We start from the raw sequence: 25,454 nt of genomic DNA, 5'->3' as shown, positions 1-25,454 counted from the left end.
ATTACTGATAGAAACTACTGATGTTGGCAGTTCGTCCGCTACATTTGACGATTTTTTCAGTAAACAATTGTAATCAACACCCAGGCCCTTTCTTTGATAGAATCGTTTTAAATTTACTTGTGCATTTGATGTGGTCGTGGATGCAGCATGTGGTTTTGAGATTAGTTAATTAAATTATATCACTTACTGACGACTTACATTTCCCCATATAATGATTTATTATATAAGCGTCTTGTGGGTTAATCACTCGTGGCTCCAGCAGACAGTATTACAGTGTATTTCCAGAGGTGAAGAAGATACCACCACACTTTTCCATAAGGGATTGTTGATTTTTTCCCCTATAATCAGCGGGATTAACCTGTTGACGTACAGCTCATTAAGGTTCATGTTCTTTCTGCCCACGTAAATACCCACCGACGCTTTTGTGTTCGCTGATCATGTTCCATTACGAAACGCACACACACACACTGGTGTTTCTATAGTGTCACTAATTTCGTCAAGACTTTTCTTACATCTTAACAAGACAGCGGGGGTTAATTAGTACCCTGTATACTGAACGGCAAGATGTACAGTATAGGTCGGTTTCTAAACAGTACATATAGTCTCGCTTAAGATTCTTCGAACACTGCTGGAGACAGCTGGCAACTCAAGGCCGTTTGTTTACTATAGTACGTAGTATAATATAATACGAAACAACAAAGCCCAACCATTAAATTAAGCAACGGGGAACTAAGTAACCAATCACCGATCACTTTTACATTTATTCATAATTTTTACTACGTACTATAGTAAACAAACGGCCTTGAGTTGCCAGCTGTCTCCAGTAGTGTTCGAAGAATCTTGAACGAGACTGTACATATATTCGTATATACCGGTATGACGTTACAGCGGTGTGTACTTACTGTTTTTAGTCCTTGCTCAATACCACATTCGACATTTCTCTTGTACACAATCGATTTAATGTATTCACTAGTTCTGTGTAATAATATGATATAATACGAGACACTGCTCACATTACCGGCAGCTGCGTGTAAAGACCGAAAGGCGCATACCAAATCGAGATAGCATTGTGATTAAGCTAGCTTGTACGTTTCATCCTGAAGGACTCGCTAATCCTACCCCCCCTCCCCCGCCCACCCCGAATCCGAAGCCTAATCTAAACCAAACTAACCCGCAGATTAAGCTTGAAAATTCGTATTTGGGTCCTAGGATTATTATTGTCTATCTGATAGTTGTTAATGTAATACTTTACAGCATAAATGGTTCCTTTCCCAATTTAACCTAATCAAATCCAACTTACACTAATTAAAAATCACCCTATCCTAGTTAAAGATAACCTAACCTAATCGAACCCAGTCTAACCGAGCTAAAGCCAATAATTTAATCAGAGCCATCATAACTTAGCCAGTCCCAACCTTACCTATAGCCAAACCCAAACGTCATCTAGCCAAACCCAACCTTACCTAGCCAAACTCGCACCCTATCTACCCGAAATCAACCTAACCAAACCAAACCATAATAAATCTGATCTACACCTTATGACATTTAACCTATTCAAAATCAACCAAATTTAATCTGAACAAACTGAATTACACCTTACAGCCTAACCAGACTAAAAAACACGTGACTGAAGTTAAAAAAGTGTGTGTTAGTCCAAAACATGATAATCGGCTATTGTAAAGTTATATACACAAAAGGAATGTTATTTTCAAGTGGAGACATATTAAGTTTGTGGCTAGAAGAAAGTGACCGTTGATTTGGTTGATTTTGCCTGACATTGTTGGGGAAATAAAGTTACTTGCTGGCCCCAATGGAGAGAGAGAGAGAGACCCCGTTGGTTTTTGTATTTCGAATCTTCAACAGGTAGGATTTGACGCTTGAAAATAAATTGTAAAAAAATAAAATAAACAGATACTTGTCTTTTTGTGTATGCGCGAGTGAAGGTAGTTTTTTTCTGTATTCACTATTCTGTAATACCCTGAAAACATCTTCTTTACAATCTAATAATATGCAAATTATCTCACATAATCCTGCTCAAGCAATCTTATATTTCAATAGCACACAGAAACAAGTCATGATGTTTCTTTTTTTTATGTTTTTTAAGCTCACTAGGCTATCAGTGTTACAAGTTAATTATTAAGGTATTCTTAAAGTCTGCGTTGATAAGCTATGTTGATAAAATGAACTTAAGCAGGAAAATTAAACCACTCTTAAAATAATATCCTTCGTACAAGAAAAAATAAAACATATGCCAGGAAAGTACAAAATGATTTATATAACCTTTTCTTTCTGTAGAACTAAAAAAAGTTTCACATACGTTATGGTCTAGTAGCCTACCTTCTGTCTCACGAGGAACTCCGTCGTGAAGATATGCAGTGTTCTAGCTTACACACACACGCACACACACACACGCACACACACACATGATACACGAATTCTATCTATGCATGTCTGGAGGATATTTGTGTTATGGATTTATGTTTAAGTATTACAGTCGCCCAGGAGACAAACAGGATTGTAGATATTACGAGAACGGTAATGTTACGGCTAGTTCTCCACTGAAATTATAGCTGAAAGTTAAAAATGTAATAATACTTGTCACATCAGGACAAAATGCAGCTTATACCTGAAAAGTATCTTCAATACACCATAAATTATTTTCAAGAAGAAATCCTCTGTACTTACAGATATCGGGGCAGGTTTCCCAGAACTGTTACCACTACGGGCGTCTTACCTAACGCAGATTTCCACAAAATCTGGGTCATTCCCGCCAACTTTATGCAGCTGTGGGGTTCAAATCGGGTTGGGTTAGATAATATGAAGAATACTGTCCATACTGCAATGATTTATCACATGTGGTTAACATATAAATACATCTTCTAAACTAACATAACATAAATTATAATCATCCGAATGTAAAGTTTAAAATGGACACAAACTTAGACGCCATAATGAGTCGTGCTTTACGCGTTAATATGGCGTGGTCTGGTGATAAGCGTCACTGTCCACCTGCTGCCTTTTTCTACGAATCCCCAATACTCTCCGGCCGCCTACATTACTGATACTATTTCCTCATTAGGAGTTACGGCAGTACAGACATTATGCTATGTCTTGCCTATACGCAGTGTCATGTGTGGGGTGGGATTACTTCACTTTTGTCACATCGACCGTACATGTCTGGTCACATTGTGCGTAAGTCTCTCATACCCAGTAATATCTGTGTTTAAGCCTGGAATTTTATTAATACGTTGTTGTTGTTGTTTGTTTTTTGTGTGTGAAGCAAATACGAGAATACTCTTATGTATATAAGCGTCATACTTTACTCTATAGCTCCGATACCTGGCTAACAGCTAACCCAAAAGATGCAGTTACTCAATACAATAAATTAGTTAAGTGTCTGCTTGATGTGCAGAACACCAGCATTAACCTGTGCCTTATTGAGTACAGGATGTTATGGTAAGGAGGAGACGGAGAGGTTCATACGCCAGATATAGAGGAATCATTCTACGTTGTTTATGAATCACTGAGTAGAGAGAGAGAGAACACACCAGGTTATTAGCTCTTGAGGAAATCCCAACAGTTGGATTATAATGTTAGCGTTCTTCAGGAAATTGTGGATGTAGTCAGGAATAGGCCAGCTGGTACAACAAAATACTTGATGTGCAGTCTCGTTCAAGATTCTTCGAACACTGCTGGAGACAGCTGGCAACTCAAGGCCGTTTGTTTGCTATAGTACGTAGTATATTATAATGTGAAACAACAGAGCCCAATCATTAATTAAGCAACGGGGAACTAAATAACCAATCACCGATAACCTTTTACATTCATTCGTAATTTTTACTACGTACTATAGTAAACAAACGGCCTTGAGTTGCCAGCTGTCTCCAGCAGTGTTCGAAGAATCTTGAACGAGACTACAATACCAGTACTGAATGTTTACTTGAGTCGAATGTTTATCCTTCAATACACCTGCCAGGCTACGATTAATGTCATATAACTTAAAAACAATCAGACACGTGAAGTCAGACGCCTGCTGAGTTAAGGTTATGTTCGTGTAACAGGAACCAAGTGGCAAACTGAAATGCATGTAATACTGTGGAGTGTTCTCTCTCGGCTCACTGTCCCAGCAAATATAATATGCTCAACTTTGTTAATATAAATGAACTCCTGGGTGAAACATCATGTAGCAGAAGTCTGCCAATATATTAATAGTATAATACACAGATGAAATAAAAGTATATAGGAAATATTTACCTTGGGGTTCTTCACTACTTGAAATTAAAATACTATAATTGTAATTTTTATTGGACAAATTGGAAAGTGATATGCCTTGTAATTTTAACATGTACTACTGATTTTGTCAGTAAATTAACTAACCAACTCCTTATGTGTAGTGTGTGTGTGTGTGTGTGTGTGAGTGTGTGTGTGTGTGTGTGTGTGAAATAATTATTACGTCCCAGTGTCCAGCAGCGTCCCTACGTCGCTAATCTAGTTAAATTTAAATTTACGAAGATGTAATTAATGTTGGGAACGCTCAAGTATGTGCGTGTGTGTTCGGCCTCTAATGGGAATACCAATAAACATTTGCACCTAATGATCGGTTCAACTATTCTTGGTACTCGACATCCTCATACCGAGAAATATATTAAGATCGCATTATCTATCATTTTCCCCATATAAAAAGCTCCTTAATCCTCAATAAGTGAGGCGTATTGGGTCTGATTTTCACATATAGAATTTTACACATGTTTACGTAGAATATCGTAAAAAAAATGTTCATTAACACAAGGTTTTCCCAGTTGGAAGCTTTACATCCCGTTCGTCTATTAAAGAAACTCTCCTCCCGTGCCTTTCAACTTTCGGCATTTGACATCAGTAACAGCGAAACGCAAAAATGTCGGGATAATTACTAGCGTCTCCTTACTAAAACTTGTGACTTGAAGTTTCTGAGAGATACACAGACAAACACTGATGTATAATGTGAAGGTTCAGGAAATGAACTCTACATACAGTATTGACATTCTTCAACCTCAAGGGTAAAAAAATTCGCGAGCATAACAGCAACGCTGGGGCAGAAATTACTGATATTTGAAATATAATAAATGTCCATTTTGATGCACTAATACAAAATCGAAAATACGCGATTTTGTTTTCGCGTCATAATATCCAAAAGGAACATACTTAAGTGACGTTTATATAGCTCAACATTAGGCTGTGGTTAGCTAGGCCGTGATTGGCTGGTCACTGGACATGAACTGTACGTGATGGGTTCGTGTTCAGCCAGGCAGGGTATAGATGCACGGGCTCCATTAGTTCCCTCCTGACACTCTTTTTGTTCTTCTGTTTTCTTAAAAGGAAAATACTTTTTTCAGTACTGTTTAATAAATTACTTTATGTCAGTATATTGGTTTTTGTATTTAATCCTTCTTTAAAAAATCCTACTTCGGCGACATCCTGTCTGGGAAAGTAAATTTACTGAGAAAATGTACAGAAAAGGAGTTATTAACTTAATAGTTATTATTTATTAACATATTTTAAAGTGCATATTTAAGTGCATATTTTCTCAGTTTTTACTGCATATTTGCATGCATATTTAGCCATTTTTAAATGCATAATTATCCTAAGCCATTTTTAAATGCATAATTATCCTAAGCCATTTAGTATAGGCTCTGAATGATGGTACGGTATATATTCATGTTTACTTTCCCCACAATCTTATATAAGGTTCACACAAAGTATACATTACAATTAACAGTACTGGAATCATTAAGAGGATAAAGTCTATATATTGATTGCTTGTGATGTACCCAATTTGCCCTCAAAATATCTTCTACAGTTGATAAAAATAAACTTGGTCCACTCTTGTCGTACCATCCAGTGTACCCTTTTAGGACTGGAGGAGGCGAGTACTGTATTCACTCGGCTGCCGCATTATTTATAAGTATAAATGGGTTATTTGTGCGTCATGAACCCAAGGAACGCGTACGAGTAAGTTGTAGTGATGTGCATAAGTGAATAACCTGTGACAGAGTGTTACTTATACTCAACATGAACACACATTCTGAAGCTTACTCAAATAATTATTGATATGATGATGAGATGTGACGTGACGTGGGGGGGGGGGTCATTTTATAAGCAGAAATAACACATCCGGAAGCAAGCTGTCATAAAAACGCTTGATATAAAGTGTTTTAACTGAAAATATCTTGTTAAAATTGCAGTCGTGTTTCTAAGCCAAAAGGTTAACTGTGTGACATTATACATTCTTTACATCTGAATGGAAATATAATGTTAAGACTATATTTACTAAACAACAATATATAATTAGATATTAATAGCACTACTTTAGTCACGATAGAACGATAATTCCTGACATTTTGAGGCAACTGGTTTTATGTCACAGTGAGGTTAAGAGCCACTACGCTACTGGGGATTTTCTTGATTGACACCCACCGCATTATTGTCCATGTAAAAATACTCCATGTAATATATTCTCCGTGTTGATCACAAAATCTCTAACATTTGATCATGTATATTGCTGATTTTATTTTTTTTACTTCTATTACAGTTAAAACACAATACCTTTACCTAGTACAATATTATATATATCCATGTTTTCCATAATCGGTAATAATCTGCATACAAAAGGAATTAATTTTCAGAACTTTTGCCGTATATAAAAAATTAAATATAATGTATCGAATATAAAAAATATATATTCAGGTATTTATTTAAAACATACGGCGGGAAAATAACATTCTTTTTCACATCTTAACCTGGAAGTCCCGTCGGAGAAAAATACATTATTATTTTTTTTTTCTATTCATGGATTCTCGACTTCTAACTAATGCAGTTCATATAACGTCACAACACCTACAAGGACTTAGTTCTATTCTCACGGTATGTTATTTATTTTTATTTTTTTTTATACTAGGCCTTGAGGGGGAAGTTGAGAAGTTTAACCTCACGTTCAGTAACTGTGCGCAAAATGTTTAAGACTGCTGTCGTGTAGAGCCCCGGGAGGGTCTTAAGAACATTGGGATAAACTGACAAAGTAAAACTGCATATTATCCAACAGCAATTACATAGTGCTTGATGATGACTATGAGTATATTTACGAATTGCTTTTACTTTAACCCATTTTAAATCCTATGCAACTCATTTCTTCCTCTTTAAACAATTTTAATCTAAAATAACCCATTTTAATCATATTTAACCCATCTTAACGCTACATAACCTATTTTAATCCTATTTAACCCATTTCAATTAATTTCAACCCATTTTAATCTTCTTTAACACATTTAATCCTATTTAACCCATTCTAATCCCTTTTAACGAATTTTAATCATCCTTAATCCATTTTAATCCCCCATAAAGTGTATGTATGTATGTGTGTACGTATGTACGTACAGGATATGAACGTATGTGAGCATATGTACATTTATATAAGTACGTGTAGTCTAGTACGTGGGTTACATTGTTATTGTTTTGTGTGTCGTAGTTATAGAGAATAATATTAATTAATCGTCTATGTACATACAAAGTAAATAGACACGTTATCCTCCGTTATACTGGTATACGGTATACCCTGTGGCGTATCTGCTCTTGTTAGTCACAGTGATACAGACACACACACACACATATACTGTATATAAACACAGTGACATACTTTAAAACAGTGACACTTAAAACAACTATATACTTAAAACAGTAACTATAATAAAAACAATGCAGTACTTAAACGGGAATATATATATATATATATATATATATATATATATATATATATATATATATATATATATATATTATATCTGAGACAGTGGAGAAGAGTAAGAGAGAGAGACAGTCAATGGTTGGGTATATATACACTTACAAGCGTCTCCCTTCTCTAACACAATCAGTAAGACTTCCAGCAGCTGAGGTCTGGCCTTAACTTACCTCACCATCTATACATTGGCGGTCTCTGCCCCTCCCACACACATACACACAACCTCCCCACACTCATACATATACACATACACACAGTGAGGTTTAAGTTACGATTAAATTGGGTGTAAGTTAGGTTTAAGTTAGGTGACGTGTAAGTTAGATTAAGTTGGAGAAGTTTATTATTTCGAGATGATATTAACGAAAATGATCACTGAGAAGAAGTAGCAGGTGGGAGTTGGGGAGAAGGAGGAGGTGGCAGGAAGAATAAGAAAAGGAGCCTCCTGTGATCAACAATTGGCCGGAGGACGGAGGCGCTCGGAGTCAGGGCAGGATGGGTCCAATAATTCCCGTCAACTGGAGTGTTTGCAAAAGGGAGGAGCGGGTCAGGAGGCGTCAACAGAATCAGGAAAAGTCCATCAACACAAGAGATCTGTCAGTGGCCCCACCAGCACACCAACTGCTCTGGGGCCACCACAGTCACACGCAGCTACAACTTCGAAAAAAAAAATGATCGATTGAAAACGCGATCCTGCACATAGCCTATCTAAAAGACTTTATTAATAATATATATCCCTTCATATTTGGATAATAATTACGGTATTGTTGTTTTCAATGTAATTCAGGTAATACTCTTGTCGCCCCATTGTAAGTAATTAACTAGAAGAAAAAACAATCAGAATGAGTCGGTACTGTTCTAAAGAAAACAAAACGTAAAACCATCACCAAACATAAACGTCGGAAATAACCATCTGATCGACGCCCGGGCCCACACAGGGAGTATCTCCGTCAGCTAAAACGCGGATAAAACAACAGAAAAAAAAGGTATTTCCTCGTCACAGTAACTATCGCGAGTGGAAGCGATCTCCCTGAAACAAAAACAAAATCAATTGTGTGATTAAAAAACGGCGTGTGTGTCTTGCTCTGATAAATATATAATATATATAATTGACAGTCCAGTGTGTTTTTTGTTCTTGTATACTGTAATTTCCTGAACATTTATATATATAAAAAATGATACCTTAATTTTTTTATCAAAGGTTAGTTTCTCTATCCGGGAGCATAACAATAATAGCAATAATAATAATAATAATAATAATAATATATATATATATATATATATATATATATATATATATATATATATATATATATATATATATATATATATATATATATATATATATATATATATATATATATGTGTGTGTGTGTGTGTGTGTCTGTAACTTCTAGCGCTTGTAAAACGAAAATAATCCAGTATGAATAACGCACTCACACATACACACACACACATCCCTTGACAATTCTACCCCCACACACATACAAACTTTACACACAAGCTAAAAAATGTAGAAAAAACCTCTAGCTAACAGAGTACTTCAGCTTCTGTGTTGTCCAGTCACCCCTATTAGGTTACGTTAGGTTATCCTGTAGATTAAGTTAGTGTTAGGTTAGGTTGGCCTTAGGTAGGTTAGATTAGGTTAGATAGCTTAGCTTAGCTTAGCTTAGCTTAACTTAGCTTAGCTTAGGTTAAGCCAGGCAAAGTTAGGTAAGTTAGCTTTAGGTTTGGTTAGGTTAGCTCGAGTAAGTGATTAAATGACTTTATCTGACTTCAGACACAGAGAAACATTGGAAATTTATTGAAGAGGAAAAATTAGATACTATGTTTATGAATGAGGGGATAATGGCAGAGATATTAATGGGTAAAACAGGGATTATACATTACCCCCCCCTTCTCTCTCTCTCTCTCTCTCTCTCTCTCTCTCTCTCTCAAGAAAGATACGCCAAAATTGTTCTTTCTCCATTACAGAGTCTTACCCTCCCGAGGAGGAGGAGGTGGGCGTGGTGGTTGACCCAGTGATAGCACAGGCGTTACTCCAGCTCCTATCCCCTCCCGCCCTAGGCCGGAGGAGCTCCCAACCGCCTCCCGCTCGCCCCGTCCTGACCCTCCTCGCCAACCTCGCCAGACCTCCCCTCAAACGAGATGCCAGACAGGTTAGTCAGTCGTCTTGCCGTGTTTGTGTGTTGGACAAATATGTAGAAGTCTTCGTTTTCCATGTCTGCCTAAGTTAGACTCCAACTCTGTGCCTTCTAAAGTATATTTTTGACTAAGTTATACAGGCTTTATATCTTCTATTTACATAATTTACGTAATGTTTATACCAGCTGCCATTTGTCTACATCGGGTGTTGTGTTTACATTATGGGTGTTGGGCATAAGCGTCTTGGTTTGTTTATGTTCGTCTTCGTCAGCAAGTCGGCAACACAAGTCACACTCACAAACACATAACAACACTTGTATTTTTTTTTTATCTCATTTGCCTTAAATGGCTACCCACCCTTGGGGCTATTTTGATGCATCACAGTCGTGCGTTTTGGTTTTCCTTAGTAGGAGATCGTGATTAAGTAACCATCATATTCCAGCTGTTTCGTGACTGGCAGCTGTCTTCTTTCTTCATCTTCATTGTCTTCTTTCTTCTTGCCTGACCTTTTTCTCCGGCTTTATTGTCCTCTTTATTCTTCATCTTTACTGTTTGACATCTGAAAATCAAATATATTAGGATAAAACGAGAACAAAACATTTCCTTCACCAGAGTATGTAAAGTGTTTCGAAACTATATAAAAAGAGTCCAAGAACAACATGAACAATATACAGTACTGGATTCTCTTTGGGAGGGAAAACGAAAACAACATACTCTTTTTTTCTTCTTTTTTTTGGGGGGGGGGGGAAGAAACTTTATTTTGTCACCCTGAAAATCATGAAACTCGTACTCCTAAAAAAAAATATCAAAATAAGAATACGGTACTCCAAAACAAAAATTAATTTCATCACTTCGCCTAAATGAACAATCCGGCTTCTTTTCTTCATATAAACGAAGGTGCAGTATTGTGTATATAAACAAATACCACAAAGATCCATATGTCAAAAAAAATTTTCCATTACCCAACATAAAACGTAAATAACATGTTCACTGTGAGAACAACGGGTAGTTGGAGGAGGACGGGGAGGAGCCTAGCCATTGTGAGGGTGAAACATGTGGGGGACAGTAATGAGGGATGGTGAAGGGCCGCCTCGTCTTAATGAGATACACCTCCAGTGTCTCCTGTTATCCTCCTCCTGTACATAGTTGACACCACTCAAGAACAGAGTGTAAATGTAGATATTAACTGCCATTCAAAAATGAACCTGGACAACATCTGTGGTACTCATCATCATTAATCTACAAGTAACACACACAGGCGGTAATTAAACGGTATTAGCTGCTTTAAGGCCAGTTTTTTCTTGTTGGACAGGCTTACGCTACCTTAGTGAAGATCTTACACACCGATTGGAACATAGTCCAGGCTTTTAGTGGTGCTACAACTTAAGTACTGTACTGTATATGTAATCAGCATCACCTTCGATGTAAAACTACTGGCAAGATAAATTATTACTTTTGGGGTGAAAAGTCCTATAAGACAACATACCATTACTTTGCTCATGAATAGTCACATCATGAAATTATAGCCTAATATAAAACTGTACAGTACATAATGGTCTCGTAATCAGATTCTCTACCCTAATTTTCATAAATAAATTTGAATATGCTGTAAAATAAATAAACAAAATCATTATGAAGACACAAATGAAGAACAACAACCTTACATATGAAATTTAGCTACATTAATAGTTCTTCACACGTAACAACAGCGATACAAAAATTTTATAGAAATTTCACTTGACTATCTTTCTTGGTCTTTAGCCAATCCCTATGTTACAGATAAAGAAGACAAAAATCGTAGTGTTATATTTGGTAATTAGAAAAAGTATATTTGTGTGTTTATTCTTGTCAACAATGAAAACCAAAGCACCAGTCTGGTTACGCGTGATTTTTATTTCCAGGAAAGCCTCAGACTCGGCTGGCCAAAGACTTCAAGAGTGTTAAAACCTATCAGACCTTACCTTACAAAACCTAAATATTTTTTAGAGGTAAGCTTTGGTTGGTTAGTAATTTAATTTACGTCTGCTTTGTTCGGTAGGTAAAAACTGGCGGTGAGAAGGGTATATACTGTAGACAGCTGAGGATGGTTAGCATTTTTTTGTTCGGCTGGTAGAAATTAATGAGGGTGATGAGTCATACTGGGAAAAAAATCATGGGTCTGGATTGAAGGGGTTGTTATATTGTGTAGTATAGGATAATACATTCCGTCAGTGTTATTATAGTCTCACGATATCCACTGTAGCATTATTATTAACATTTCGTTAGTCATATTATCATTGTGGTTACAATATAATGTTTTCTATAGAATGGTGTTATAATTATTATATGTCTGTGTACCTTATTGTGATTGCAGACATATTTTCAAAGCATTGTTATTGTAGCTATTGTATTCTTGGTGTAGGTACTGCTTTTTCTTTGCTATAATTTGGTTCTACATATCTCGTTGTTATTGTATTAGAATATGGATTACTGTATAGGCAATAGTTGTATTATTGTAGGAAGCATTTTTGTTAACATAGCTACTTCTGGTATGTCTCTATTAGTGAGGCCAAACAAAAATTTACTCTCACAATTAACACTTTGGTCTTATATTACAACTAAGCACTGTTATTATTATTACTACTACTTTCATCACTACTAATTGCTGTCACTACTATTACTACTACTACTACTACTACTACTACTACTACTACTACTACTACTACTAATAATAATAATAATAATAATAATAATAATAATAATAATAATAATAATAATAATAATAATAATAATAATAATAATGCCACCGATTTTTTTCTCCTCGTACAACTATCAACATAACACTGACAGTACCACAGCTACAGTAAAGCTCGGATTAATCACTCAGCTAACAACGGATATAAAATTTAATACTGGGTTGCAATTGTTTAATGCACCAAGTTATACGTACTTTATGATCTTTATACTTCATTTTCGTTATCATGTGTCTTGCACCTATGGTAAAGGATATATAATTTCTGACTAGTAAACATAATAATACTTAAAACTTACTAAAAAAAGGGAGAGATACCGTTTCTCTGATGTGTTACCCTCAAGTCGATTTAATTTAGTTAACCTGAAAATTAAGAAAGAAAATGTTGTAATTCTTTCCTGGGATTCTTATCTGTTAATCTCTCTGTTTATGTGTTAGTCTATAATCGTTTTCAAGTGTGTGTTTGTATGTCTGTCCATATCAAGTTTTTTTTTATAATTCAGGCTTTACTGTAGTAGTTATGTATTTTGTACTGTAATGTAATTCTAGAATTCTCGTGATCTAAGTTCAGTATCTATTCTTATAAACGTAAACGTATTGTGTTTTTGTTAATTAGATCTTTAGAGTGTTAATTAATTTTAACTCTATATCTTGAGGGCTTTTTTTTCTGTACAATGGATTTCTTTTACGTTTATTATTAACTATTTTGATATTTTCTCAGAATCTTCGCGGAAAGGTAAGTTCAACAATGACGAGCCAACTGAGTCTCACACCGAATGAAGGACACAGTAATTTTCACTTTTTTTTTCCAATCTTTTATGAAAACGCTTTTTGCATGAGACGCTCCCGAATGACTTAATAATGATCAAAACAAATTTCAAATACCGAAGACCAATCAACTGAGCACTGTACAGTATTCAGATTATGAAACGCATGTACGGTTAAGATCCGAGTCTGTAAAGTGTGAAGAATGTTTCTCGTGCCGTAAAAGAAAGAATACCACGGTTGACATGGATGAACTTCGTCTGGCGAATCGCTGCGTGGAGAAGTGGATCGCCAGACTACGTTGATTTCTTGTACTGGCGGTATTTTTATAGTGTGGGTGTGTGTATGAGCGTGAGTTTGAGTGTGTGTGCACCGTCTCTGCCTCAGCGTTCCGAACACAGCTTTGCACCTGGCCGAAGCAATGCAAGCAATGCATCTATTTACCTAACTTGCACTTAAATCTTGGAAGCACTTTGAGTATTTGAAGCATATCTTAAGCTGCTCATAATAACCATATATATATATATATATATATATATATATATATATATATATATATATATATATATATATATATATATATATATATATATATATATATATATATATATATATATATATATATATATATATATATATATATATATATATATATATGTGCAATTTCTTGCATGTTTATTCATCCATTTTAAACTACTTTATCAGTAAGTGCATGTTGCTTGACACGATTTAATTTATTACATTATTCCCATGGGATGATAAGATTTATACCTACCTGGATGCTTTTACACTTAACATGACCGAGCTAATTAATGTCCGTCTACTATTCATGAACTGACAAGAACGAGTCCACATGACAGTCACTCTGTTCTCAACCTTCAAGTTCTTTCATTCTCTATATAGTTAGTACCCGTCACAGAGGTACTATCTTTTATTTCATGTAAAAGTGTGGGTGTGTGTGTGTGTGTGTGTGTGTGTGTGTGCGTGTGTGTGTGTGTGTGTGTGTGTGTGTGTCTTTATTTCATCCATCCTTCTCGACCAATCAGACCTTCAACTGTTCCAAAGGCCACCACTCTTCCCTCACCCCTCAGTGCCTGCATTAAGGTTCTCGCCTCGTGCATGTAATCTGACAATTTAGCATCAATCAAGACATGCAAATTCCTCTTACATCAACTAGCACTTGATTGTGTTTTTTTTTTGCCACGAAAAAACAACTTGAAACGAATTTAAATGCTTATTGATGACGGTTAAAGGTGTTACAGAATACACCCACGTCATTGATGACTGGCCAATAGGATTACAGAAGTCTCTAGCGTTAGTGATGACTATTCAATGGTGTAAAAGAAAGCATTAGCGTCATAGACGATGTACAAAATAGTGTTTATAAGAAACAGTGACGTCCTTGATGAACTAGTGATAACTTACAATGCGACTTATAAGTATTGCTAACTTTATGAACAATAGTCATAATAAATAACAGCCTCAAACAACCTTCTGAAATGTTTCTAAACTTGTCAGGCGGTTAATGTTTAATTTCTGAAAAGTTTTTAATGAAAATCTTTAAAGTATCAGCCTCTAGAATATATATATATATATATATATATATATATATATATATATATATATATATATATATATATATATATATATATATATATATATATATATATATATATATATATATATATATATATATATATATATATATATATATATATATATATATATATATATATATATATATATATATATATATATATATATATATATATATATATATTACACGAATATAAATAACAAGGAGCTGTCAACTTATCTCAATATAAGACAGATCCTCCACCCTTAACAGCCACTTACTATACCTTTATTCTGTATTTCAGACAAACCTGGGCACAGTGGTGAGTACTGGGGTCCACCCTACCCTGACCTCTTGCCTCACCCACACACTCGATCATAACTACGTACACAAATCCTATTTAGGACAAAATAATCGTTCCCTTGTGTAATATCATTCAAGTCCTAGTTACCTTAGCAGATTAGATTAACCCCTTAAGTAACATCGTCCATGTGGTAAGATTTCATGAGTTAAAAATTGACACATTTGTCCAATTTTCTCTGTATAAAATAAAGGAATATATTTTGCATATGTATGAATTCAATAATGCTATATTTCTCATATATATATATATATATATATATATATATATATATATATATATATATATATATATATATATATATATATATATATATATATATATATATATATATTACATTTAGCAATTTTATTCTTACTGAAAGTGAAATAAAAGACTAATTACATGCTACTTTTTTATTTCCTGCTGCCGGGATGTAGGCGGTAAGTCCTGCTGTGTTTTGTGATATGGATTACAGAAAATGTGATAGAATATCCATCAACCATGCACTCGAGTTATGCTGTTCTTTACATAAAACTTTAATAACAAATATATTGCTCTTTCAGTTGTAATACTCATTATATATTATATTCAAATTAATTTTAAAATATATTTTTGAGTTGCCTTATTTATTCAAGCAACCGTAATGACTAACAATATTATGTGTTTGTTTCTGGTGCAATCAGATGTGTCGGGTAAGTACTGGATGCCATTACTTTACATAAACCTCAAGATAAACAAGATTCCACCGAAGATCTTATGAGCCTTCATAATATTTACATATAAAATAATATTGTTAGATGATATTTTAACTGGAATTTACCTTCCTGTAAAACTTACAATAAACAAAGACAAAAATAACAAAGGGAAATTACGTTTTCCCTACTTACTGACCCCAAGCTATTTTCACCAGGCTTTTATTTGTGATATACCTAACATTTAAATCATTTTTTATCATTATTTCTATAGGCTAGGCTAATCTCCGGCCCTGGAAGCTACCCTAACCTACCCCTAACATATCATAATCTAACCTAACTTAATCGACCCTACCCCAAGCTTAACCTAACCTAAATTTCATCTACCTCTAGCCTAATCTAACTTATAAAACCTAACCCATCCAGCCTAGCCTAATGTTATTTGCCTTACCCGTAACAACCCACGATTAAAGTTTCCGGTTCAGGGTTCGGTTATTGGTTTAGTCTGAATGTTGTTGGGGACAGATACCCCCTTATAATACCAACAGGTCCACTATTACTCTAACTTATTAATCTTTATCTCCCCCGCATCAAACGACCCCTCGCACTCAACGCACCTTCGCACTCAACGCATCTTCGCACTCAACGTACCTTCGCACTCAACGTACCTTCGCACTCAACACAGCTGGATGAACGGGTTAGTGTCCTTTGTACAGTATACGAGTATCTATAATCCATTTGAATCAAAAGAGCCAAGATTTCTTTAATTTTATCTCTCTTCTGTATCTCCCCCCTTCTTCCCTTTCTTCTTTACCAACATTTAGTATCACAAGAGAAGCTGCAATTAAGAGAGAGAGAGAGAGAGAGAGAGAGAGAGAGAGAGACCATTTTCGGAAGCTCGCTACCTCTTGGAAATAAATGTATTGATACTGGACACCTAGACGTTAGTTTCCACCCTGAACTCGTGCTGTAAGAGCTTATCAAACTGACACACATACTTACGCTTCGATCATATAAAGTAAATAAAGTTAAGACATACTTCTACGGCTCAAGTGGTATAGAAATTTAATCCTGACTATATAGCTTCATATCTACCCAAATATGAGGCCAATTATGTAATAGTGTTAAAAATATCTTGTAAGAACATAACCCCATAGTTTTCTACATCATTCAACCTCGATTTCTTATCTCATGCTCTGATAAGATTGTTTGTATGTCTCTGAAGTACGACATTAATTCTCGTAAATATAAATGAAACGTGGCTCTTCATCATATAAGACGTTATCTGGGAGTTGATCTTTCATCTCCCCTGACACACGCCGCGTTGCTGCTCACTTGCCCACACCTTCTAATATTTGTCTCATCATGTAAAACTCTCAGCATCTCCCATCATGAAAAAGCAACTGATAAGACATTCAGGTGAAAATCAGAGGCAGTCAGTGAAAATAAAAACCATTTCTAGGAGAATCTGAACGTAGGAGAAACATAAAATACGTGGTAACATTTTGGGTCTTTTCAAACTCGCTGTTCTGGCTTGAGTACGTGCGAACTTCTTTTTAATGTACTTTTACTCTGACAACCCCAGTATATTTATATGGCACCATTCACTAATATTCTTGTTTAATTCAGTATTTTTTAAATTATCTCAGTGTAAATAGATGAAATTAGAATACTTGTATTATGAAATAGCTGAGTGGCCTACACACGCCTTTCATTGTGTAACCTAATTCCAACATTTTGACGTGTGCCTTCCCGACAATCAAACACTACAATCATATAAATTTATCACAATTATGCTCCTGTAACATTAATATATCATGCCCGTCTTTTAATGTCGGTATTGGTATAAACTAATTATGTTATTAGAGTGCAACATTTGGTCAAAGGAAACATTTCAAAGGCGTAGATCACGTTTGTTATTGGATACACACACACACATATGGAGGTAACTTATGTGCTTGTATCGATAATAATGTGTTTGTGTTTTATGTACGCCCATATGTGCTTGTTAAAACACTTGATTGGATATGTTACCGACTACCGGTATGTTTGCTTCGGAACATACTGAAACATCTGTTCGAACGTTTGTTTATAGCAATACAGCGATTATTTTAAGTGTTCGAATGAGTGCTCGAATATTCTAAGATGCCTGCGTACTTTTTTTTTACGTGTGTTTTAGAGAATATTTATTTAAAGATGCTATTCAAGTCTCAATGATATTTTGACGTTGTGTGTGTGCCGTTGAACAAGTCAGATGCGTTCGCAATACCAAGGTCAAACAGGATTAAACTTAAAGACGACAAGAAAGAAGATAAAAAACGAAAGAACAGAAGAAGAGAATGCAATAAAGCGAATGAGAAAAGAGATATGAAAGGCTGGAGAGACAAAGAGCAAAGAGAGAAAACATAAGAGGAAGAGAATAGAGAGAGATACAGCTTTCACTTTTGTAAGTCCCACAAAGGTCTGCTTGAGGGGTGATTATCGAAGCCTCGCAGGGCAAAACTAAACAGAAATTAACTAACAGTGATAACTTTGTATAACATGAGTGAGGACGAAAGGAAATAAGAAAGAGGGTGGGAGGGAATTCTGATAAAAACGAGTCTGTAACATGTCTTGGTTGAAGGTTAATAGCCCTCCTGTCCTGTTAGATTTTATACTGAATCATGTTACCCTGACCTGACCTGACTTGATTTAACCTGACTTTACCTGACCACACGAAACGTAATTTTTTCTATCTAACCAAAATCTAGTCAAACCAAACTTAATCTAATCTAAATCTGACTTAATCTAACCTAACACAACCTAAACTATCTTACTCTGATCTAACCAAATCTAGCCAAACCAAACCTAATCTAATCTAAACAAATTTGACCTATACTAACCTAACCCCAATCTGGATCATCCTAATCTGACTTAAACTCTCGCGGAAATATTATATAGTCGGTCAGTCAGGCAGAGGCATTGATGTGAACTAACGCAACCCAAAAATTATCACAACAGTTTAAGATGGCCAGAGAGCCGCGTCACCCCTCCCCCGCCGACAAAGTTAGATGAGAAAAGTGTGCATAAAGATTACGAGGGAATGACCCCAGCACGAGGACGATCTGCCCTCCTCCCCCCACTCATAAGGGTTAACATTCGATTATTATCACCACCACAACCACCCTTAAGAGACACTTCTCCCTCCTTCCCTCCGTGGGGTTTGGTTCTCCGTACAGAAGTTTCGTTTCCAAAGGATAGTGTGTTTGCATTGTATTGAGTAGCACGACCTTCTTCAACGTATTAAAGCATTCAGTTTTTTTTTGTCTAATCAGCTGAAGATGTAGCAACGCAAGATATATTTTCCTACGTAATAATAATAATAATAATAATAATAATAATAATAATAATAATTCATATCCACCCAAGAGCGTCCGTTGGGAGGAGGATAGGGAGGGAGGGAGGGAGGGAGGGTGTGCGACTCGTTTTACAGAGAAAGCGACTTAGTTTACGGAGAACGTGATAGGTAACATTGGTAGTAGGGGAAAGCAACAATAAGGGAGGTTAGTGGGGAATGATAATTGTGGTAGCAGTAGTTGTGGTGGTGGTGACAGTAGTAGTGTATAATGGTTGCAGTAATGGTAGTATGTGGCAGCAGTTATTTAGTAGTTGTAGTGGTGATGATGGTGGAGGTGGTAGTGGGCGGTCGCTCATCAAGGATGGATTACAGTTCGCCAAAGCTGAAAATAAGTATTGTTTCACCAGGCAGGCAAAGTATAGGCTATCTACAAAAAAACCCAGCTCCCTCCCTTCCTGCTACACAATCTCCCTCTTCCCCCTTTCCTCCCCCCCTCACTTTCTCACCTATTACATTCTCTCCCTTCCCTTATTACCTTCCCACATTTTCCTCTTTCCTTCCATGTCCTCCCTCATTCTCTCCCATGTCCTCCCTCATTCTCTCCCAGCTCCCTTCCTTCTACACCCCCTCCCTCCTTCCCCCTTTATACTCCCTCACTTCCTCTCCCCCATCCCATTTTACATTCTCTCCTCTTCCTTTACCAAGTTCCCACCCCCCTTCACTTCTTTTACCATTCCTTCTCCTTCCCTTTTCCCCTTCCCTTTTTATCTATCCTGTTAATTATCCCCCCTCCCTGGTTCGTTGACGCTTATTATTTATTTCCCTCGTTATTGCCTCATGCATGTTCTTTCTCTTCCTATGTGTTCTATCATCCTACTCTCGTTTATCCTCTTCCTCTTATTCTTCTTCTCACCCCAGGCGGAAAGAGTACGATTATGTACAACATAAAATTAATAACATGTGGGTTTTATCAACAACAGGAAATTGAGTGAACAGTTTTATATTAATTAAAATGTATTTTGGTTCTCTTGTGCATATGTTCTCTCTCTCTCTCTCTCTCTCTCTCTCTCTCTCTCTCTCTCTCTCTCTCTCTCTCTCTCTCCCACACACACACACACACACACACACCTACACTATGCCTTGCAGCTACTATTTATAATGAATTTCAAAGTCTTGATAAGAAAATGTTTTAAAACTGATTAATAGTCCTGTACAATATTATATCAACGTCTTTGCTATTGTCACCTTTCATTTCCTGGTATTAATGTGAGTATTTTCTCTTCTACAGAACTGCCCAACTGGGGTGAGTAGTGGTAACAGGGTTTATTTCAAAAGGTGGAAGTTCATATTTACAGACAATAATCATATTTCATTCTGACGGTTCATATGCCGTAACAACAAATGGTTCTAATAGTCTCAGAACGTTGGGGCTTTTATTTTTTCTAACCTAACCAAACCAAACTTTGTCAAAATAGTCTAGAATGTCCTCAGCCTGGTTTTAGAGGGCCTGAAAACCGAAACAGAAAAGTGGAATTGCTATTAACATGAATATATTGTACTGTCTCCTACAGGGCCGGATTTACCTACTTGTGGGCCCCAGGCCAAACTCATCAGTGGGCCCCCAAATTTATAGAAATGCTTGCATGTTTCAATAATCAATATATATATATATATATATATATATATATATATATATATATATATATATATATATATATATATATATATATATATATATATATATACTGAGATTTTGAACATAATGTATTATTTTTGCCGAAAATGACAAAAATTGTAAGTCTTTTATGCCTTACGGGATTTTTGGCCAAAAAATAGATTTTGTTCAAAATCTCAGTATAGGTACTCCTGAATAATCTATTTACCCCGTTAGTTGTTTGAATATGTTATCAGCAACACACACTACTGGCATTTGTCAGAATTCACAAAGTCGTGTAGGAAGTGAAGCTAAAAAGATATATCGGATTGATTGATTTAAGTTAAACACAATAATTACCAGTACAGTATACACTTTACATCCAAATACTGTATAGTACTGTAACATGATAATATACTGAGCAGCTCCTAACATTAAGCTTACCATTCTTGTTGTGTGGGGTAACGGTTTGTCGGAGCATCTTGATAACGAGTTAGGATCTGTCTGAAGATCTAGGTTAGAGTTAGACCTTGTTTGAAGATCTTGGTAAACATTAGGATACCTGAATATTCCACTACCTAACCATAGCCTCGTAAACGTATTTTGGAATTTATTGTATTTTCTCTCCCTCTCTACAGGACCAACTCGCCAAGAAATCCGAGGGACCTTCTTGGTTCAGATCACGGGACACTGTCTGGCGGAGGCTCAACTATATACTTGGTGGAAACCTCGATCAGGTAAGGACAAAGGAGAGTGTGTGTGTGTGTGTGTGTTTAAGAATAACTAATACATAGGAATAATCTTAACATAAAACTCTTCTGTTATATCTGTATCATCTGGTTTTGATGAAATGAGTAACACAATCCCCGTTTTTTTTCATTTATTATGTATACTACGTAAGCAAACTGGAATATGAAGCTGTGTAAATATTTCTATATATTGTCTTCATCCTTTCCACACTTAAATTGCACTTATTCCTATTATTTTCCCACTTTATATGGTCTGTGCCCCTTGATCTACCTCTATACAAATATGGGAGAAGCGTAAATATAATGGATGGCTAGTTTTTTTTTCACGTGGGTGGATATATTGTAGGGGTATCGAGATATTAATGTTGTCTAGCACTCAGGATGGAAGGAAACTCTAATGTGGTTTTCTTATATAATATAAGTTATATGATAGACAGTCTGGTGCTGGAGGTGCAGAATGAGAGTTGGTTGGTGAGGAAGCTCAGAGAAGGACAGCTGGTGGGTCGCCATGCTCGCTGGCGGGAGCGAGGGTCGCCAGGCAGGCGAGGAGAAGCGAAGGCAGCCAGGCAGCGGCGGAGGAGGAGGAGGTGTTGCTTGTTCAAGAAGAATGGTCAGAATGAATCTCAATGGAGAGACAGAGCTTATATACCCAGCAGCCGCTATGAGTCATGTTGGGAAAACCCAGAAAGTCGCCGGTGACTAGTTCCGTTGCTAAGATACGGTAACATCTGGTTGGTTGCTAGGGAAGGCGGTAGCAGCTTGGTGACGCCGCTACGCAGTTGTAGGCAGTTGTAGGGGAGACGTCCACTACAATACTCCCCCTTCCCTCCAGGCGGTGTAGGAGACTTGTTGTCTGTAGAGTTGCTTAGCACATGTGAGGCAGACCGGGCGGTGCATGCCTCATGTGAGACAACGGCGATGGCGTGATGAGCCGATCGCTGAAATACAACTGTCTAGATACACACTATCTGTGGGAGAAGGGAGAAAAAGGGTGTGTGGAGGCGATGAATGTTGTGCTTCCCTCACGACAGGTACAGGGTCGTCAGATGCGCCTGCTGGGGTGTGTGTGGGCCTGGGTCAGGAGCAGGGGCTGCGTCAGCAGAAGCGGATTAGGGCTCGTGACAGCAGCTGGGTCCACGACAGCAGCAGGGTGCAGGACATTAGCAGGGAGTACCTGAGGGAGAAAAGAGGGGGTGTGGAGGCGATGGATGTTGTGTGCTTCCCTCACGGCAGGTACTGCTGGGCCGGGGTCGGCGTCTGAGGCAGGACGGGTGTGCTGGGGTCGTCAGAATGTGGTGCGTGGGGCAGGAAGAGGAGCCGGTGTCTGCTTGAAGACTGGGAGCGTGATCAGTGTCTCCTCCATCCTGTGTGAGTGCTAATCTCCGGGAGTCACCATTTGTAGGGGTATCGAGATATTAATTTTGTCTAGCACTCAGGATGGAAGGAAACTCTAATGTGGTTTTCTTATAAAATATAAGTTATATGATAGACAGTCTGGTGCTGGAGGTGCAGAATGAGAATTGGTTGGTAAGGAAGCTCAGAGAAGGACAGCTGGTGGGTCGCCATGCTCGCTGGCGGGAGCGAGGGCCGCCAGGCAGGCGAGGAGAAGCGAAGGCAGCCAGGCAGCGGCGGAGGAGGAGGTGTTGCTTGTTCAAGAAGAATGGTCAGAATGAATCTCAATGGAGAGACAGAGCTTATATACCCAGCAGCCGCTATGAGTCATGTTGGGAAAACCCAGAAAGTCGCCGGTGACTAGTTCCGTTGCTAAGATACGGTAACATCTGGTTGGTTGCTAGGGAAGGCGGTAGCAGCTTGGTGACGCCGCTACGCAGTTGTAAGCAGTTGTAGGGGAGACGTCCACTACAATATAAGCTGCAGGCGACGACTTTAACATACTCAGTACAAGGTGTCAGCCCACCCTGACGAACGCATAAAACAGGCGATGATCACGAGAGGAAGTAATCTTACTCAAGCCTGAGATATATACTGTACACATCGGCTAATCTTGCTCTTACTGTTGTTGACGTTAACGCTAGCTTTGTGTTTCAGGATTTCGACGATGGTGTGTTAGTATAAAACGCAGGCGTCCACTCATCCCTTTCCAGCTGACCTTCCTACACGCCTTCTGCTGTGCCGAATTCTCCCCTCCATTCCCCGCTTGTGGATGCCTATAATCAAACCTTTCTCTGATGCTGCCTATCCTTGACGAAACATTTCTCGGGCTTTACGGCAGCTCCCAAGAATCTTCCCCTCTCTCCGCTGCATCTGGACAACAAGTCTCTACCTAACATGATACATCTTACAAGAAAACATTCCTCAGTTTCTACTCATAACCCACTTACGCCTGCTGCTTCTCCCCGAGGGACTTGTGGTCATGGTGCTGCTGAACGGGGTATATTCCTGATGGTCCGTCCCATCAGCTCATATGACAAGGATGCACTTTTACTGAAATTCCCAAAAGTGAATACTCAAGACACCAAGGAAACTATTTACTACCCCGGTGAATTATTTAAAATCTAAGACTTTAAATTGTAACAAATTATATCTTCAGTGAAATTGATTAATTGTTATTATTTAAACCTGTAAGAGAGCATCCCATGTCACGTTTTTTCCACTGAATGAGGTGATCATATGTTTGTAATAATAATTAAAGTTCATAATTCGACCTGGAGTGATTATTTTTCATAGTTGTAACAAGTTATCATTTCACGAGGCTGGTGATTAACTGAAAATACCCTAAGTCAACCTTCCAAGTTAAACTTCCGGAGGAGATACTGCTACTACTACGTTCAATGTTGATATCACTTTATTTAGCTGATAAAGTGCATTTGTTACTGTTATTTACACTAAAAGAGCAATCTGCCCTGAGTAAATTACACAAAAATGTCATTCCTCACTTCTACAGTCCTTTAATAAAATTACAGTTCTTAATGCCCACAACTTGTCTCTATCTTGTAAAACACTGATACTGTTCTCTACAAGACCATAATTAACCATGAAATTTGAGATAACAAAGGAATTATTTCCATGTATACGAAAAAGAACTGTTGCATCTTTGGTACTGTACCCCTTAAGTCCACATACCTGGGTCAGCAAAGTTGTATTATTAATTCTTGAAAATGTCTGAGAGCTTTTAACTTAATCACTATAAGAAAATTGCTTCGAACGTTTAATTACATTATTAGTAATCGATCTGCGTGTGCTTCTGTGACCTGGCAGACGCCACTCAGATTCAGCTTATTAAAATATATCATAGCTCCCAGTCAGTGCCCTGGGACGGTTTATGTGCAACATCTTCCACTGTAAAATAGCTTACTGTCATGTCCATCATGTTAAGTTATTTGTAGACAAAGACGGTGAAGTTTTTGTTATTCCGCCATGGTGTACGACTTCTTTCCCAGTGTTTGTATAGGCTGACGGGGATAAAGTTATCTCAACATTGGCTGGATATTTATTTATGTATTTGCATTATGTAATAGTACTGTATGCTGTATTGTGTCACAACCTTAAGATGTTTCCGAGACCAATAAAGATTTTACAGTTGTCCAGCAAAAGTTTTAGTTTCCATGATCGGAGCTTTTAGCACATCCTCGACAGTTTAGTTAATCTAATGTTTCCGTACTTTTTAATGGAGAGCTAGTGTCCCAAGTCTCAAAGATTGACCAAAACATTTCAAAACTACAAAAAAGAACGA

General features: G+C 37.1%; 1 protein-coding gene across 3 annotated transcripts in view; it reads left to right on the top strand.

Annotated features, from left to right (window-relative positions):
- Positions 1–24,425, top strand: part of LOC121877390 — a 28,833-nt gene extending 4,408 nt beyond the window's left edge. Inside the window, exons 2-11 of one of the 3 annotated variants that reach the window (XM_042383131.1) lie at positions 9,743–9,927; positions 11,815–11,901; positions 13,366–13,380; positions 15,290–15,307; positions 15,766–15,768; positions 16,012–16,020; positions 16,706–16,717; positions 20,646–20,660; positions 21,650–21,748; positions 23,810–24,425. In XM_042383131.1, coding sequence (XP_042239065.1) covers positions 9,743–9,927; positions 11,815–11,901; positions 13,366–13,380; positions 15,290–15,307; positions 15,766–15,768; positions 16,012–16,020; positions 16,706–16,717; positions 20,646–20,660; positions 21,650–21,748; positions 23,810–23,836 — 470 coding nt within the window. In that variant the 3' untranslated portion in view covers positions 23,837–24,425. The remainder of the gene's footprint in view (positions 1–9,742; positions 9,928–11,814; positions 11,902–13,365; positions 13,381–15,289; positions 15,308–15,765; positions 15,769–16,011; positions 16,021–16,705; positions 16,718–20,645; positions 20,661–21,649; positions 21,749–23,809) is intronic. The other 2 variants (XM_042383132.1, XM_042383134.1) reach the window with 2 other exon arrangements.
- The last annotated feature ends 1,029 nt before the right edge of the window (positions 24,426–25,454 follow it).

The sequence above is a fragment of the Homarus americanus genome, unplaced genomic scaffold, assembly GCF_018991925.1.
Source record: "Homarus americanus isolate GMGI-L3 unplaced genomic scaffold, GMGI_Hamer_2.0 scaffold367, whole genome shotgun sequence".
NCBI lineage: Eukaryota > Metazoa > Arthropoda > Malacostraca > Decapoda > Nephropidae > Homarus > Homarus americanus.
The sequence above is the reverse complement of the archived record's forward strand: the minus strand, read 5'-3'. Positions and strand labels throughout refer to the sequence as shown.